The following is a 20,225-nucleotide window of genomic DNA, read 5'->3' on the forward strand; positions in this document are numbered from 1 at the left end:
GTCTGCATGGTGGTGTGATAGTGTCATTTATCACTATTGAGACAGGCAGCTGAGAAATGAAATCGACTTCAAAAGCTGCGGGTGCATGACCGAAATCTTTTCTTTCCATCTGATAGAGAGATGGCTGTTTTAAAGGCTGAATAATGGGTGCATAAGAAATTAAATATTTTCCTCAACAAAGATGAGACAAAAAAAAAACCTTGAATAGGCCGTGTGCACTGTTCCTTTGTCCAATCCAGAATGATGCATCTTCTGGAATGTCCATGAGAGGCACAGCCACCACCCGATCATAGATTCTACACAGGAACAACGACAATTCAGATTCTATAACTGTTAATCTGAGTGTAAGATAAACCATCCAATCACAATGTTTGGATGATGAAGCCATCCTTAAGGAGATCTCCAGATACATGAACAACAATTTTATCAGAGTATAGTTTAATAGCAGGTGCTGCCTGGAGCATGTGTGCTCTACAATGTTGGACATACCTGTTGCAATCCACATAAAGAGTGACATGGGATGCGCTGATGGCCACTGAAACTTTGTGCCACTGGTTGTCCGCGAGCAAGTAAGGGAAGATCTCAGTGTACATTTGCCGTCCTTTGGCCAAGAAATGGAGACGCACCTCACTCTTCTGCCCGCTGCTCTCCAGTTCCAAAAACCTGCAGGCAAGGACAATTTTTAGGTCTAACCCTTCTAATGCATTCGATCAAAAATTAGTTGAAGTGAATTTTAATTGCAAAGCTTTTGAATGACAAATTACTACGACATGACTTTTACACTACGTTCACACTGCAAGGCTTAATGCTCAATTCCGATTTTTTTGTGAAATCCGATTTTTTTGTGAGGTCGTTCACATTAACAAATATATGCGACTTGTATGTGATCCTCAGTATGAACGAAAAGCGACCTAAAAGTGTTCCGCATGCGCATTGCAGGATACGACGACGTCACACGCAGTGAGCATGGCCAGTGTTTACGGAAGTAACCTAAAGTTTCCTGTGTATGACAGTAGCCAGCATGGAGTACCTGGCGATGATGCAGTTGTTGTTGCGACGGAGCCAGAACATGCACAATAGCCTGATGTTAAGGAGGAGGTTGAGAAGGAAGAGGGCAAGGGTTTTGGCTCAGGCGTTCTGCAGGGTAGTGACTGCAACCTCCGTTCAAAGGAACATCAAAGCCATGTTGTTGTAACTTTTTTTGAGAGACCCGCCGCCTACTTCAGCGCAGAATAGTGACGTTTGTGGCTTGTTGATGACGTGTAAGTCGGATGAATGCGACCTGGCGGTTCAGACTGAAGTCGCATATGAAAAGATCGGATAGGAATCGGAATTAGGACCACATATCCAAACGGCCTGGGTCGGATTTGAAAAAATCGGATCTGTGTCGTTCATATTGTCAATAAAAGATCGGATACAGGTCACATATGGGCGAAAAAATTGGATTTGAGTCACTTCAGCCTGCAGTGTGAACGTAGTGTTAGAAAATCCTTTTCAGCTGTTGCAACACATATACTGACCAACCACAAAGGAAACTTGTAATACACAGGAATGCAAAAACTCACCAATGTAATTCACCAATGAGTCAATGTAAACCATGGCATTTCTAATAATCTCCATTTTTTCTTCATTAGCACCAAAGCCACAAATAAATTCAGCTGGAATGCCACTGGAACATCCAATACCATACTAATGCACGTACAAGTCAAGAGCTTCAGTTAATGTTCACATCAAACATCAGAATGGAGAAAGAAATGTGATCTCAGCAGAAAAGCATCTCAGAAAATGCACAACACAGGAAACATTGCAACACTGAACATTGGAAAACTTAGTCTGGTCTTTATCCAATCTTCAACTGTCCAGTTTCAGTGAGCCTGTATTCACTTAAGCCTCACTCACAACCCGCCGTAAGTGTTTTGGACACACACGGGTCGCAGGGTTTGGTAGCTCGCAGACGTGCCACGGTGAAAGTTTGGGGGAGGAGTACAGGCAAAGTACTTGTCAAGTACAGGTTGCACACCTGACTTCCTCGAGGCGTGAAAAAAATTGCGCCGCTAGCCCGTGGAAAGCGTATATCTGATGCACGTGATCAGTGTGTGTTCAGTGAGTGTGGAGTGTGTGAGACTTGCATTTTTCCAGTTTCCTGCGCTATGAGTTCGGGCCGCACTTGAAGCATGCTTGACGCATGTGATTAGCATGTGACAATCACTCATAACTTGCATGTGATGCAAGCCAGGAGTGGGTATAAAACCAGTGTGTCTGCAGCATTCTGCATCTGTCTTGGATATTTTGTGGGGAAAATTTAAAAATTTTCAGTTTACAGTTTACTGCAATGACCTGGTGACTTGTCCAGGGTGTACCCCGCCTCTCGCCCATAGTCAGCTGGGATAGGCTCCAGCTTGCCTGAGACCCTGTTGGACAGGATAAGCGGCTACAGATAATGGATGGATGGATGGATGGATGGATGGATGGATGGATGGATGGATGGCATTTACAGTTTAGAAAATGGGACCCAAGAAGAAGCGAGCAAAAGTGAAGTAACCCAGCCTGAAACAGCAGAGGGGAAGGAGGAGGAAGAATTTGATGATGATGGTAGCAGCACCGGCGAGCCCTGCACAGGGAGAAGTATGCCTTCAAGCCAGCAGAAGGCACAGCACCCCGCCAGAGGTATTTTCACAGGTAAATACACATGCTTTAAACATTCATTTCAGTATCTATATGCTTATGTAATTAATATTATATATGCTGATTTTCATGTACATTTCAGCTAACGACGCCCAGAAGTGAGGACACTGCAATCCCATCATCGCTGTCAGGCCATTGTTCCATGCTCAGAGATAAGGACAAGGACATCCCGACACCCCGTCCCACCACTCAGCAGGAATAGGAGCAGGACAGCAGCTCGGAGTCAAAGTGTGTTTCAGTGCTCAAACTGTTGGGCTATTTAGTTGGGATTTTTTACAGTGTAATAAAATGCGTTATTCCCTTATACTCATGTTTTATTATTTGATGTTTGCATGGTAAATTAACATATACTCAAATAAAAACAGCAAATGAGATGGTCTTTTTCCTTTCTACAATGCTACACGCTACATGATCGGTTCCTTGGTTCCTCCCCAATATATATACCCAGAGTCTTGCCCCTCGTGTCACGTGCAGGTCGCGTGCGCTGCGTGCACGCCACACATGGGGTAGAAAGTGAGATGTACTTCTGTCTTGCGGGCAGCACAAATAGCAAGAGTGGAATACTTGTGTAGTACTTCTGAGGCACTTCACTCATACAATGACCATGTGTCACTCATGTGTCTTACTGTCATTGCAAAAAGCCCCAACTAGCCGCACTGCTGACTTGGTTCAGGTGTACAAAAGGAATACGGGTCCTGTACATAATGTATGCATTCTTGATTTGTCGCAAGACCCGTAGAATTTGCATGTGCAGGACCAAAAGTCTCCACGGCCAGTCTACGACCTTCTACAGCGCTGAACACACGCAAGTGTCGCGCAAGTCTCAAGCATGGTTTTGCCAAATTTTTTACCGTAGACCGCCCGTAGCAGCACGTACGGCGGGTTGTGAGTGAGGCTTTAACCTGAGATTCCTGCTTTGGGCTGAGCGTAGTCTTCTGATGCTGTAACCTATCCACCTCACAGTTCAGCATGTTGTGCATTTTGAGATGCTTTTCAGTTCACCATGGATGTAAAGAGTGGTTATATGAGTTACCATAGCCTCTCTGGCCTCAATCGTCAGTGTTTCTTCCCGCAGAACTGCTGCTCACTGGATTTTTTTTTTTTTTTAGTTTTTTTTTTGCTACATTCTTTGTAAATTCTACAGACGTGTGCAGTAAATTCCCAGGAAATCTGCATTTTCTGAAATACTCAGACCAACTCGTCTGGCGCCAACAATCATGCCATGGTCAAAGTCACTGAGATCACATTTGTTTCCCATTCTGATGTTTGATGTGAACATTTACTGAAGCTCATGCATCAGCATGATTTTATGATTAGGTAATTGCACAAGAAGTAGGTGTACAGGTGCTCCTAATAAAAAGTGTATAATTTCTTAATAAATTGACTATTTTAATAGACACTCACCAATGTGGCTAGCTTGTCCGTCAGCCTACTTTCTAAATGCCACAACTCAGTCTCTTGATACAGATGATTGGATTACAGAAAATATGTGACCATATTACATGGTCATGAGTGTTTTACTGGGAAATATACCACTCGTATTTTTCACACAAGCTACATCTGGGACATGGAGAACCAAAACCATGACATAAATCTCTTTATATTCCTCATCAAAAAATTCCCATGGAAGGATTGGCCAAGGATGGCTCACGTGACAAGGATTGGCTCAGCGTAAATGAGTGCACCCCCTTTGAAAAGTAACATTTTAAACAGTATCTCAATGAACACAAACAATTTCCAAAATGTTGACAAGACAAAGTTTAATATAACATCTGTTTAACTTATAACGTGAAAGTAAGGTTAATAATATAAACTTAGATTACACATTTTTCAGTTTTACCCAAATTAAGGTGGTGCAAAAATGAGTACACCCCACAACAAAAACTACTACATCTAGTACTTTGTATGGCCTCCATGATTTGTAATGACAGCACCAAGTCTTCTAGGCATGGAATGAACAAGTTGGCAACATTTTGCAGCATCAATCTTTTTCCATTCTTCAACAATGACCTCGTTTAGTGACTGGTTGCTGGATGGAGAGTAATGCTCAACTTGTCTCTTCAGAATTCCCCATAGGTGTTCGATTGGGTTCAGATCAGGAGATGTACTTGGCCACTGAATCACTTTCACCCTGTTCTTCTTCAGAAATGCAACAGTGGCCTTAGATGTGTGTTTAGAATCATTATCATGTTGGAAAAGTGCACGACGACCAAGGGCACGGAGTGATGGTAGCATCTTCTCTTTCAGTATAGAGCAATACATCTGTGAATTCATGATGCCATCAATGAAATGTAGCTCCCCGACACCAGCAGCACTCATGCAGCCCCACATAAGGACACTGCCACCACCATGTTTCACTGTAGGCACCATGCATTTTTCTTTGTATTCCTCACCTTTGCGACGCCATACAGTCTTGAAGCCATCAGTTCCAAAAGCATTTATCTTGGTCTCATCACTCCAGAGTACAGAGTCCCAGTACCCTTCATCTTTGTCAGCATGGGCCCTGGCAAACTCTAGGTGGGCTTTTTTGTGCCTGGCTTTAGGAGAGGCTTCTTTCGTGGACGACATCCATGCATGCCATTCCTCTGCAGTGTATGCCGTTTGTATCACGGGAAATAGTCACCCCAGTTTGGCTTTCTACTTCTTTAGATAACTGCAGTGAACTTGCATGCCGATTTTCTTCAACCCTTCTCATCAGAAGACGCTCCTGTTGAGGTGTTAACTTCCGTGGATGACCTGGACGTCTCTGTGAAATGGTTGCAGTTCCAACTTTCTTAAATTTTTGTACCACTTTTGCTACAGTATTCTGAAGGATAAGTAAAGCTTTGCTGATCTTCTTGTAGCCTTCACCTTTGTGGTGTAAAGAAATTATTTTCTCTGGGGAATTCTGAAGAGACAATTTGAGCATCACTCTCCATCCAGCATCCAGTCACTAAACGAGGTCATTGTTGAAGAATGGAAAAAGATTGATGCTGCAAAATGTTGCTAACTTGTTCATTCCATGCCTAGAAGACTTGGTGCTGTCATTAAAAATCATGAAGGCCATACAAAGTACTAGATGTAGTAGTTTTTGTTGTGGGGTGCACTCATTTTTGCACCACCCTAATTTGAGTAAAACTGAAAAATGTGTAATCTAAGTTTATATTATTAACCTTACTTTCACGTTATAAGTTAAACAGATGCTATATTAAACTTTGCCTTTTCAACATTTTGGAAATAGTTTGTGTTCATTGAGATATTGTTTAAAACGTTACTTTTCAAAGGGGGTGTACTCATTTACGCTGAGCACTGTAAAATAGTTCCACCATTGATTAAGCAATGTATCTTGTGACATCAAATATTTAAAAAATGGACAAGGTGTGAGTCATTTATGGTATATCCTGGATATACCATGAACTGACTTCACAATTTAAAGCTTTATAGCCGACTCGAGTCACAGCTGTGGCTCCATGAGCATTTCTATGTGTGTAGATTTATGGATCATGATCATGCCTAGCAAGGCACACGATAGCATGGTATAGTGCCCCTGCACAGGTTACGTCGCTCTGATGTAAACAACAAACATGGCTGCCTCCAGTGACTTTATGTTGAGATTCAAGCTTAACACTTTGTTTGGAATTTTTTGATGAGGGATATAAATCAAATATACCATGCACTGAGAGGCACCAGGAATTATGGATTCCCTTTGGTGACTGGCATAGTACTACTTTCTTCGAGGCTGTGGCCCTCACAAAATAGTATTATTCTAGTCACCGAAAAGAATGCATAATTTCAACCAGAGCCTCTCAGTGCATGGTATATTTGATTATTATGTCATTCGTGAGAATATTGATGAATTGATAAACTTGGGTACTTTTTGCTTGTGAATGTGTCTATATAATAAAAAATAACATCACATGTTGGTTTGAAGATATGAAATTTATCTTCTTGACTTGAAAAACTTGCATTTGTCATATGAAATACATCGCGGATCTGAGTGACATATTTCCCGATATTTCACTCTGATGACGTCACCCCCAGTATTTTCCTGCTAACTAGACAGACATTGTCAAAATGGCACACCGTTTCAAAATTAAAATTCTTTTGATTAACTTGTGTTTGTGTGTGTGTTTTTTTTTGTGTGTGTCTGTGGCCATATAATATGAAGAACATTCCATGGTGGCGTGAAGATATGAAGTTTATATTCTCGTATTGAAAATATTTTCGCTCGGTCGCTTCACTCACTCATGAATATGTTCACCACTCAAAAATAAACTTCATATCTTTGTGCAGTTACCCCGCCTTTCGCCCGTAGTCAGCTGGGATAGGCTCCAGCTTGCCTGCGACCCTGTAGAACAGGATAAAGCAGCTAGAGATAATGAGATGAGATGAGATCTTTGTGCAGCTGTGGAATACCCAGCTAATGGTTAGTATTTGCTCATGCTCACTGTCAGTGATGTATCCTGAAGTTGTACTATTGAAACGGTCCAACTCATTGGAACTCAAACACAACTGAGCAATTGCATCCCTTAATTCTGTTCATATTTAATCAGACACACATGGCCTTCTGTCCAAGCACCTAAGGAAAAAATACTACGTACATAATTTTTCATCTTTCTAGTATTTTTGCTGTTTCTAACCAAAGCTTACCAGTGAAATAATATTAAAACAATACTCCGTTAACTGCTTTATCCTGGTCATAGTGGATCTGGAGCCATGCACCCATTTTGCACACATTCACACCGACAAGCAATTTAGACACAACAAGCACGATGAGTCTATGACACATATTTGTACACTGCCCAGGAAAAAGTTGATATTTGATTATATATCATATTTGATGTCATTTCTAGAAAGTCCTGAAAGAGAAAAAGTAAATTATCTGACTACAACTAGAAACTCCTGAAACATCTGGAAATACTTGGTGCTTGCATGGAGCAGTAGTTTAATAGTTTTAAGAACAGACACAGTGGTGCTTGAAAGTTTGTGAACCCTTTAGAATTTTCTATATTTCTGCATAAATATGACATAAAACATCATCAGATTTTCACATAAGTCCTAAAAGTAGATAAAGAGAACCCAGTTAAACAAATGAGACAAAAATATTATACTTGGTCATTTATTTATTGAGGAAAATGATCCAATATTACACATCTGTGAGTGGCAAAAGTATGTGAACCTCTAGGATTAGCAGTTAATTTGAAGGTGAAATTAGAGTCAGGTGTTTTCAATTAATAGGATGACAATCAGGTGTGAGTGGGCACCCTGTTTTATTTAAAGAACAGGGATTTATCAAAGTCTGATCTTCACAACATATGTTTGTGGAAGTGTATCATGGCACAAACAGAGGAGATTTCTGAGGACCTCAGAAAAAGCGTTGTTGATGCTCATCAGGCTAGAAAAGGTTACGAAACCATCTCTAAAGAGTTTGGACTCCACCAATTCACAGTCAGACAGACTGTGTACAAATGGAGGAAATTCAAGACCATTGTTACCCTCCCCAGGAGTGGTCGACCAACAAAGATCACTCCAAGAGCAAGGCGTGTAATAGTCAGCAAGGTCACAAAGGACCCCAGGGTAACTTCTAAGCAACTGAAGGCCTCTCTCACATTGGCTAATGGTAATGTTCATGAGTCCACCATCAGGAGAACACTGAACAACAATGGTGTGCATGGCAGGGTTGCAAGGAGAAAGCCACTGCTCTCCAAAAAGAACATTGCTGCTCCTCTGCAGTTAACTAAAGATCATGTGGACAAGCCAGAAGGCTATTAGAAAAATGTTTTGTGGACGGATGAGCCCAAAATAGAACTTTTTGGTTTAAATGAGAAGCGTTAAGCTTGGAGAATGGAAAACACTGCATTCCAGAATAAGAACCTTATCCCATCTGTGAAACATGGTGGTGGTAGGATCATGGTTTGGGCCTGTTTTGCTGCATCTGGGCCAGGATGGCTTGCCATCGTTGATGGAACAATGAATTCTGAATTATACCAGTGAATTCTAAAGGAAAATGTCAGGACATCTGTCCATGAACTGAATCTCAAGAGAAGGTGTGTCATGCAGCAAGACAACGACCCTAAGCACACAAATTGTTCTACCAAAGAATGGTTAAAGAAGAATAAACTTAATGTTTTGGGATGGCCAAGTCAAAGTCCTGACCTTAATCCAATGGAAATGTTGTGGAAAGACCTGAAGCGAGCAGTTCATGTGAGGAAACCCACCAACATCCCAGAGTTGAAGCTGTTCTGTACAGAGGAATGGGCTCAAATTCCTCCAAGCCAGTGTGCAGGACTGATCAACAGTTACCGGAAGTGTTTAGTTGCAATTATTGCTGCACAAGGGGGTCACACCAGATACTGAAAGCAAAGGTTCACATACTTTTGCCACTCACAGATATGTAATATTGGATCATTTTCCTCAATAAATAAATGACCAAGTATAATATTTTTGTCTCATTTGTTTAACTGGGTTCTCTTTATCTACTTTTAGGACTTGTGTGAAAATCTAATGATGTTTTAGGTCATATTTATGCAGAAATATAGAAAATTCTAAAGGGTTCACAAACTTTCAAGCACCACTGTATTTGTCTGTGTTTTATTATTATCCTCAGAATAAACCTGTCTAATCTCTGCTCTGAAAACAGTGTGGGCTTTATAGATAATTGGGCTAATTTTGAGGGCACTGCTGGCCTGTTAGGGCGGGACGGTATCCATCCCACTCGGGAAGGTGCTGCTCTCATTTCCTGCAGCATAGGTCATAGTCTCAGAACAGGCCTAGTTAATTTCTGACAATCCAGAGCCAAGGCCAGGGAGCAGACGAACAGGCTAAACCGACTGTCTGCTAGCTGCACAGAGTCGTCACTCAGGGTCCACTACATCGAGACTGTGTCTGTTCCCCGAGCTCAACAAAAAGGTAGAAATATTTAGAGAGTTTGTTCCAGTAACCTAGTCAATATAAAATTAGATTATACTGACTGTTCAGCTGCTGCCAGCACTTTTGATCTAAAGGTGGGGCTATTAAATATGAGATCTCTTACATCTAAAGCACTAATGGTTAATGAACTGATTACTGATCAGGAGTTTAATGTACTTTGTTTAACTGAAACATGGATTAAGCCAAATGAATATATAGCATTAAATGAAGCAAGTCCTCCTGGATACAGTTATATACACCAGCCTCGTCTAACTGGCAGAGGAGGCGTTGCGGTTATTTATAATGATTATCTAGGTGTAACACAAAAACCTGGTTATAAATTTAATACATTTGACGTTCTTCATACTCATATAATGTATGTAGCCTCGAAAAATAACTCTACCCAGTTAATTCCATTACTTATTATTTACAGGCCCCCTGAGTTTCTGAGTTTCTTTCTGAATTTGCAGATTTTATCTCAGATCTGGTTATTTCCTTAGACAAAGCTTTAGTTGTCGGAGATTTTAATATTCACTTTGATAACCCAGAAGACCCTTTGAAAACAGCGCTTGTGTCCATTTTAGATTCAGTAGGGATTAATCAGAATGTCATAGGACTGACCCATAATTGTGGTCACACCCTCGATCTAATACTAACATTCGGGTTAAACGTAGAAAATATAGTCATACTTCCACAGTCTGAAGTTCTCAGATCATTATCTCATCTCGTTCAAACTATGTCTGAGTAATAATATATGCAACTCACCACGCTACTGTATTAAACGTACATTCACGTCAACTACTGCACAGAGCTTTATAAATGATTTCCCAGAGTTATCAACTTTGATTGGGTCACTGTGAGCCCCTGCAGAACTTGATCAGGCAACTGAATGCTTAGAGTCAACATTACGCCATACCTTAGATAACATAGCTCCTCTTAAAAGGAAAATGGTCAGAGACAAAAAATTAGCACCCTGGTATAATGATGACACTCGCACTTTAAAACAGACCACTCAAAAATTGGAACGTAAATGGTGTCAAACAAAATTGGTAGTGTTCAAATTAGCATGGAAGGAGAGCTTCCTGAAGTATAGAAAAGCTCTTAGTGCTGCTAGATCAACATATCTCTCCTCCCTAATAGAAGATAACAAAAATAATCCTAGATTCCTATTTAATATTGTAGCAAAATTAACCAGGAATAAGTCCACTATAGACACATGCATACCTGTAGTAGCAACGATTTCATTAATTTTTTTAATGACAAAATTGAGAATATCCGACAAAAAATTCAAACTACTAATTTAAGGTCAGACAATGTAAGTGACCTTGTAGTTAACAATATAATTATCAGATCATCAATTAGAATGTTTTACTGCCCTAAAAGAAACTGAATTACTTTCATTAATCTCGGCATCAAAAGCTTCAACTTGTGTACTAGATCCCTTACCTACACGTCTATTCAAACAGATAATACCTGAAGTAATTGAACTGCTTCTCAAAATAATAAATTCTTCTCTTAGGATTGGCTATGTACCCAAATCCTTTAAACTAGCAGTTATCAAACCCCTGATTAAAAACCTGACCTTGATCCCTGTCAGCTGTCCAATTCTAGGCCAAAATCAAACCTCCCCTTTATCTCCAAGATCCTTGAAAAAGCTGTGGCACAGCAGTTATGCTTATATTTACATAGGAATAACATACATGAAATGTATCAGTCAGGATTTAGACCTCATCATAGCACAGAGACGGCTCTGGTTAAAGTAGTAAATGACCAACTGTTGGTGTCTGATCAGGGCTGTGTCTCGCTGCTTGTGTTGCTTGACCTTAGTGCAGCATTTGATACCATTGATCATTCCATTCTTCTGGATAGACTAGAAAATGTTGTGGGAGTTAAGGGAACGGCCCTTTCCTGGTTCAGGTCTTCTTTAACTGATCGCTATCAGTATGTTGATGTAAATGGTGATATTTCTAGACGTACTGAGGTAAAGTTTGGTGTTCCACAAGGTTCTGCCTTGGGTCCACTGCTTTTTTCTTTATATATGTTACCTCTGGGTGATATTATTTGTAAACATTGTATTAGTTTCCACTGTTATGCTGATGACACACAGTTGTATGTTTCTGCAAAACCTGATGAGAGACACCAGCTTAATAGAATTGAGGAATGTGTGAAGGACATTAGACACTGGATGCTTATTAACTTCCTTCTGCTTAACTCTGACAAGACTGAAGTACTTGCACTAGGACCACATGCAGCTAGAAGTAAGTTTTCTGATTACACAGTAACTCTGGATGGCTTTTCTGTTTCTTCACATGCAGCAGTTAAAGACCTCGGAGTGATTATTGACCCCAGTCTTTCATTCGAAACTCACACTGATAACATTACCCGGATAGCTTTCTTTCATCTCAGAAATATTGCTAAGATAAGAAATTTAATGTTACTACATGACGCGGAAAAACTAGCTCATCCTTTTGTTACCTCCAGGTTGGATTATTGTAATGCCTTACTGTCTGGATGTTCCAATAAGTGCATAAACAAGCTCCAGTTTGTTCAAAATGCAGCAGCAAGAGTCCTTACTAGAACTAGAAAATATGACCACGTCACCCCTGTCTTATCCACACTGCATTGGCTCCCAATCAAATTTCGTATTGATTATAAAGTACAACCCCGATTCCAAAAAAGTTGGGACAAAGTACAAATTGTAAATAAAAACGGAATGCAATAATTTACAAATCTCAAAAACTGATATTGTATTCACAATAGAACATAGACAACATATCAAATGTCGAAAGTGAGACATTTTGAAATTTCATGCCAAATATTGGCTCGTTTGAAATTTCATGACAGCAACACATCTCAAAAAAGTTGGGACAGGGGCAATAAGAGGCTGGAAAAGTTAAAGGTACAAAAAAGGAACAGTTGGAGGTCCAAATTGCAACTCATTAGGTCAATTGGCAATAGGTCATTAACATGACTGGGTATAAAAAGAGCATCTTGGAGTGGCAGCGGCTCTCAGAAGTAAAGATGGGAAGAGGATCACCAATCCCCCTAATTCTGCGCCGACAAATAGTGGAGCAATATCAGAAAGGGGTTTGACAGTGTAAAATTGCAGAGTTTGAACATATCATCATCTACAGTGCATAATATCATCAAAAGATTCAGAGAATCTGGAAGAATCTCTGTGCGTAAGGGTCAAGGCCGGAAAACCATACTGGGTGCCCGTGATCTTCGGGCCCTTAGACGGCACTGCATCACATACAGGCATGCTTCTGTATTGGAAATCATAAAATGGGCTCAGGAATATTTCCAGAGAACATTATCTGTGAACACAATTCACCGTGCCATCCGCCGTTGCCAGCTAAAACTCTATAGTTCAAAAAAGAAGCCGTATCTAAACATGATCCAGAAGCGCAGATGTCTTCTCTGGGCCAAGGCTCATTTAAAATGGACTGTGGCAAAGTGGAAAACTGTTCTGTGGTCAGACGAATCAAAATTTGAAGTTCTTTATGGAAATCAGGGACGCCGTGTCATTTGGACTAAAGAGGAGAAGGACGACCCGAGTTGTTATCAGCGCTCAGTTCAGAAGCCTGCATCGCTGATGGTATGGGGTTGCATAAGTGCGTGTGGCATGGGCAGCTTACACATCTGGAAAGACACCATCAATGCTGAAAGGTATATCCAGGTTCTAGAGCAACATATGCTCCCATCCAGACGACGTCTCTTTCAGGGAAGACCTTGCATTTTCCAGCACGACAAGGCCAAACCACATACTGCATCAATTACAGCATCATGGCTGCATAGAAGAAGGGTCCGGGTACTGAACTGGCCAGCCTGCAGTCCAGATCTTTCACCCATAGAAAACATTTGGCGCATCATAAAATGGAAGATATGACAAAAAAGACCTAAGAGAGTTGAGCAACTAGAATCCTACATTAGACAAGAATGGGTTAACATTCCTATCCCTAAACTTGAGCAACTTGTCTCCTCAGTCCCCAGACGTTTACAGACTGTTGTAAAGAGAAAAGGGGATGTCTCACAGTGGTAAACATGGCCTTGTCCCAACTTTTTTGAGATGTGTTGTTGTCATGAAATGTAAAATTACCTAATTTTTCTCTTTAAATGATACATTTTCTCAGTTTAAACATTTGATATGTCATCCATGTTCTATTCTGAATAAAATACGGAATTTTGAAACTTCCACATCATTGCATTCCGTTTTTATTTACAATTTGTACTTTGTCTCAACTTTTTTGGAATCGGGGTTGTACTACTATTGACCTTTAAAGCACTGAATGGTCTCGCACCACAGTACCTACAGTGGTGCTTGAAAGTTTGTGAACCCTTTAGAATTTTCTATATTTCTGCATAAACATGGCCTAAAACAACATCAGATTTTCACACAAGTCCTAAAAGTAGATAAAGAGAACCCAGTTAAACAAATGAGACAAAAATATTATACTTGGTCATTTATTTATTGAGGAAAATTATCCAATATTACTTATCTGTGAGTGGCAAAAGTATGTGAACCTCTAGGATTAGCAGTTAATTTGAAGGTGAAATTAGAGTCAGGTGTTTTCAATCAATGGGATGACAATCAGGTGTGAGTGGGCACCCTGTTTTATTTAAAGAACAGGAATCTATCAAAGTCTGATCTTCACAACACATGTTTGTGGAAGTGTATCATGGCACAAACAAAGGAGATTTCTGAGGACCTCAGAAAAAGTGCTGTTGATGCTCATCAGGCTGGAAAAGGTTACAAAACCATCTCTAAAGAGTTTGGACTCCACCAATTCACAGTCAGACAGATTGTGTACAAATGGAGGAAATTCAAGACCATTGTTACCCTCCCCAGGAGTGGTCAACCAACAAAGATCACTCCAAGAGCAAGGCGTAATAGTCAGCGAGGTCACAAAGGACCCCAGGGTAACTTCTAAGCAACTGAAGGCCTCTCTCATATTGGCTAATGTTAATGTTCATGAGTCCACCATCAGGAGAACACTGAACAACAATGGTGTGCATAGCAGGGTTGCAAGGAGAAAGCCACTGCTCTCCAAAAAGAACATTGCTGCTCGTCTGCAGTTTGCTAAAGATCACATGGACAAGCCAGAAGGCTATTGGAAAAATGTTTTGTGGATGGATGAGACCAAAATAGAACTTTTTGGTTTAAATGAGAAGCATTATGTTTGGAGAAAGGAAAACACTGCATTCCAGCATAAGAACCTTATCTCATCTGTGAAACATGGTGGTGGTAGCATCATGGTTTGGGCCTGTTTTGCTGCATCTGGGCCAGGATGGCTTGCCATCGTTGATGGAACAATTAATTCTGAATTATACCAGTGAATTCTAAAGGAAAATGTCAGGACATCTGTCCATGAACTGAATCTCAAAAAAAGGTGGGTCATGCAGCAAGACAACGACCCTAAGCACACAAATCGTTCTACCAAAGAATGGTTAAAGAATAATAAAGTGAATGTTTTGGAATAGCCAAGTCAAAGTCCTGACCTTAATCCAATCGAAATGTTGTGGAAAGACCTGAAGCGAGCAGTTCATGTGAGGAAACCCACCAACATCCCAGAGTTGAAGCTGTCCTGTATGGAGGAATGGGCTCAAATTCCTCCAAGCCAGTGTGCAGGACTGATCAACAGTTACCTCAAATGTTTAGTTGCAGTTATTGCTGCACAAGGGGGTCACACCAGATACTGAAAGCAAAGGTTCACATACTTTTGCCACTCACAGATATGTAATATTGGATCGTTTTCCTCAATAAATAAATGACCAAGTATAATATTTTTGTCTCATTTGTTTAACTGGGTTCTCTTTATCTACTTTTAGGACTTGTGTGAAAATCTGATGATGTTTTAGGTCATATTTATGCAGGAATATAGAAAATTCTAAAGGGTTCACCAACTTTCAAGCACCACTGTAAGTGAACTTCTGGTCCTCTATGACCTGCCACGCCTACTTCGATCAAAAGGTGCAGGCTATCTGCTGGTACCTCGTATAGTGAAGGCTACATCAGGGAGCAGAGCCTTTTCTTACAAAGCCCCACAGTTATGGAACAGCCTTCCAAGTAATGTTTGGGAATCAGGCACAGTCTCAGTGTTTAAGTCTAGGCTGAAAACATATCTGTTTAGTCAAGCCTTTTGTTAATGGTGTTTATGAGGTAAAGGTGTAGATCTGGAGGGTCCTCAGACATAGAGTGTTTTGGTAAACTGGGATGTATGGATGCTGTCAGTCCCCCACTCGCTTGTTCAGTCGAGTTTGTTGACGGTGTAGTGGCTGGCTGCTTTATGTCCCGGGGCTCCCTCATGCCTGTGGTACCTTCTGGCTCTCTCCTTTTAGTTATGCTGTCATATGGCCCTTTTCCACTACCCTTTTTCAGCTCACTTCAGCTCGCTTCAGCTCACTTCAGCCCGACACGGCTCGCGTTTCGACTACCAAAAACCAGCACGACTCAGCTCGTTTCAGCCCTGCTTAGCCCCTAAAACTCGCACCGTTTTGGAGTGGGGCTGAAGCGAGCCAAACCGTGCCGAGTGAGGCTGGGGGCGTGAGCAGACACTCCCCTGTGCACTGATTGGTGAGGAGGAGTGTCCTCACATGCCCACACACGCCCCGCGAGCGCGCTGGGATCTGTAAACACCGCAAACCCGGAAGAAGAAGAATTACGAATTACGAGAATTTCTGAAGCCTTATGCGCCTCGCCTCATCTATACGCTCTTGCCAGTATCTGTCCGCGTTGTCGGTGACAACAAGCCACAGCACCAAGACCAGCAACACTAACGACTCCATGTCCTCCATGTTTATTGTTTACTATTCGGGTCGTGAGACTACTGCTTAAAAGATCACTGAATCAGTGACATACAGAGCATCGTGGACGAGTTCGCGGAGCGCAAGGCTCGTCGTATGCCCTTCAAATAATGCGCGCAGTAGGCTATTGATGTTTTATTATGAGCCATGTACAGTATGTCGCCTAATGTTTTTTTGTTTCTGAGTTACATGTTCGTTTGAAGGACTTAATGTACAAAATAACATAGTTGCACCCCGTAGTGTTGAAATTGGTAAACACAGTGCATTCAGTGAGGTTTGCACCGCCCTCCTTTTATTTCTGACTCTTCCTGTCACCGTTGCAACCTCTGAGCGCTCATTCGTATGCCCTTCAAATAATGTGCGCAGTATAGGCTATTGATGTTTTATTATGAGCCATGTACAGTATCCTAATGTTTTTTGTTTCTGAGTTACATGTTCGTTTGAAGGACTTGATGTACTAAATAACATAGTTGCACCCGGTAGTGTTGAAATTGGTAAACACCGCAGTTGCGGACATTTTGTAGCCTAAAATGATGTTATGATAAGCTTTAATAAAGGGCCCGGTCATTTGCCCCGCCCCCGGCCCGGCTCTGACTTGTTCCGCCACTGTCACTGATGTCACTGTTTGCGCTGCTTAACGACATCACGTGACGTCCACCCACTTTCGCTAACTCCACCCAATGTGTCCACCCACTTCCAGCCAGCACGGTTCAGCGCGGTTGTAGTCGAAATGCAACTCCAACAGCCCCGCTCAGCTCGACTCAGCTCGACTCAGCACGGCACGGCTCAGCCGCGTTTGTAGTGGAAAAGCGGCAATAGTTAGTTGCCGGAGTCCCTGCTTGTACTCAGTGCAATATGTATACTGTTCCTACTTATTCAGGTGACATTGGGCATACCTAACAACCTGTGTTTTCTCTCTCTTCTCCCCCCCCCAAATCTGTCCCTCTGACGTCGGTCCTGGGATCGAGATGCTGACCTCTTCTGCTCCTCGGACCTGCCTGATCCATCCTGGTGCCCTGTGTCTGGTTGGAGTCTCATCGCATCGCTCCTGTGGAGGGCAGCCCCATGTGGACAGTTGGGGGTCGTGCCTGGAAAACGCTCTGGACTCTTGCAGTGGTGCTTTTGTGGCTGGGGACTGCAGTTGGCTTGCTGACTTTAGGACTGCAGTTGACTTGCTGACTTTGGGACTACGGTTGTCGTGAATGGTTTTGCACTCGGGTTTCTGTCGGTGGGGGGTTTATAGCATCAACGAAGCTGACTTTATGTTAGGACTGTTAATGTTATAGTCATGTTGTCTGTTGTTGCCCGGATGGGGATGGGTTCCCTTTTGAGTCCGGTTCTTCTCGAGGTTTCTTCCTCATGTCATCTGAGTTTTTCCTTGCCACCATCACCACAGGCTTGCTCATTGGGGATAAATTAGGGATAAAATTAGCTCATATTTTAAGCCGTTCAAATTCTGTAAAGCTGCTTTGCGACAATGTTTATTGTTAAAAGCGCTATACAAATAAACTTGACTTAATCTGACAAAGGATATGCTGATATATTATAAAGAATTTGATATATTAACTGACCTCAAACTTTTTATATATTTGTTCATTTACGTAGTCCTTTTTCTGAAAACTCTGAAGACTGGGTTGGTTTAGTGCATATGTACAATACCAGTCAAAAGTTTGGACATGCCTTCTAATTCAATGTTTTTCTTTATTTTTATTCATTAAAAGGCACTCCATGTCTTAAAGTAATGATGGATGTCGTTTCTCTTTACTTATTTCAGCGTTTTTTGACATAATACGGGTTACTACAGTTGTGGAATAGGGCTATTTACTGTATTGTTATTATTTACTATTTACTGTTTGATCTCAAACACACTAAGAAGGCAAGAAATTGCACTCATTAACTTTTGACGAGACACACCTGTTAATCGAAAAGCATTCCAGGTGACTCCCTCATGAAGCTGGTTAAGATAACGCCAATAGTGTGCAATGCGTCATCAAGGTAAACGCTGGCTATTTTGAAGAATCGAAAATATGAAACACTGTTTTTTTAAACACTTTTTTGTTTACCACATAATTCCATTTATGTTCCAGATGTTATTTCATAGTTCTGATCTCTTCAGTATTGTTCTACAATGTAGAAAATACAAAATACAGAAAAACCCATGAATGACTAGGTGTATCCAAACTTTTGACTGGTAATGGATGTATTTGAAAGAGAAGCAAACACAGACAGTCAAATACTATCACAAAATCATAAATATCATAGTTCTAAAAGAGACAGGCTTGTAGGTAAGTGAATATAGAATGTGCTGCATATTTTACACTATCAGCAGAAGCAGGGGACTGGACATGTGTCCCTGGGGTGCAGCAAGCAGCTGGAGGACATCACACTCTGCTTTAATGATAATAAATGTGTCCATCTCCTTCCAAGATACACCAAGTACTGTAATAACAGCCCGAGAGATTTACAGTCCACACTGGTAGACTTCAGTATCTCACCAGTGACACCGCTGTGAAAGTGAATTAATATGTTATGCTGCTTTTTAGCTTTTAAGTGAAGGTGAAAATGTGCACATTTCAAAAAAGAATTTACTCCAAGCTTCATAAAATAAACCGCTGACACAATCACATTCAAAAGATGCATTTATGTGAGATGAATGGAAAACACACTGATTCTCTAAAAAAGCCTCACGTTGTTATTCAGCACTATTACCTCGGAGTTGCTCTGTTGAGATTCAGGAAGAGTAGTGAATTTAATGTAAAAATTTGCCAGCACAGTCATCACCTGCACTGCCTGTGCAGACCAGCAATTTTGAGTTCTCTCTTAAGACTACTCTTAAGAGAATTATTCGCAAGAAGCCAATTATTGACAGGTGAGTGTTGATTTATCTACAAAGCAGATCTAATGAGTTATTTTTCTTTTTGCATTTCTTTTTCTGGCAGCTTACATTTTAAATTTGACTACAAAGAGACATATTACTACAGGATTTAGCGTTGTGTCGCAAGCAGTGCGGCGTGGACGTGTTTACCCGCTTTATCAACAATACATACGAAAGGAATAAAACACAACAAGCATACTGTTAAAGAAAACGTATGATGTGGTGTAATGCAGGGGTTCTCAACCTTTTCTACTGTAAGGCCCACCAATTTATATTTGTAACGAGTCGGAGCCCATTAAAAAAGATCCCCAATTATTTTGGCTCCTCTATTCTATTAGAATCTAATAATCTACTGTAAAGTGTATTAATGGGATGCAACATCACTCCCTGTTACAGATGGGAGCCCAGGAATTAAATAAATGTAATAAAAATAAACTGTTTTTAATTGTAGGTATTGTATTTAAAACTGTATGGATGTGCCAGAAGCCAATATAAAACCATGTTTGTGTACAGCAAACAAGCAAGTTATTAAAACCAAGAAGTACACCCAGAAGAAGTGGATACAGAAACCATTCAATGGGATAGATCCTTACACACTAACAAAGAAGGATCTTTCCTATGAAAGAAAAATATATTAGCTAAATTTGACATTAGTAGAATAAATTTTGATCCTATTGTAGCCGGAACTAAATACAAAAACAATAGTTATGCATACTATTAATTAACTTAATGTGAAGATAATGGGACGGTTCCGCTATGATACCGTATGTGTAGAGTAGTCAACAGGTGGCGCGTGCGTCACTGGGTCGTTCAACAATGTCAACAACGGTGGACGCCGCACAGCTCGAACCAACAAAAGTAAAGTGTTTATTCAGGGTTTATTGTGAATTTAATCTCATCTCATTATCTCTAGCCGCTTTATCCTGTTCTACAGGGTCGCAGGCAAGCTGGAGCCTATCCCAGCTGACTACGG

General features: G+C 41.0%; 1 protein-coding gene across 2 annotated transcripts in view; it reads right to left on the reverse strand.

The window, feature by feature from the left end:
• Window positions 1-20,225, reverse strand: part of nell2a (neural EGFL like 2a) — a 209,590-nt gene that overhangs the window by 154,386 nt on the left and 34,979 nt on the right. For both annotated transcript variants that reach the window (XM_060914646.1, XM_060914647.1), the window contains exons 5-6: window positions 490-663; window positions 200-296 (exon numbers count right to left, since the gene is read on the reverse strand). In XM_060914646.1, the coding sequence (XP_060770629.1) occupies window positions 200-296; window positions 490-663 (271 nt within the window). The remainder of the gene's footprint in view (window positions 1-199; window positions 297-489; window positions 664-20,225) is intronic.

The sequence above is a fragment of the Neoarius graeffei genome, chromosome 2 (genome assembly GCF_027579695.1).
Source record: "Neoarius graeffei isolate fNeoGra1 chromosome 2, fNeoGra1.pri, whole genome shotgun sequence".
In the NCBI taxonomy this organism is placed as follows: Eukaryota; Metazoa; Chordata; class Actinopteri; order Siluriformes; family Ariidae; genus Neoarius; species Neoarius graeffei.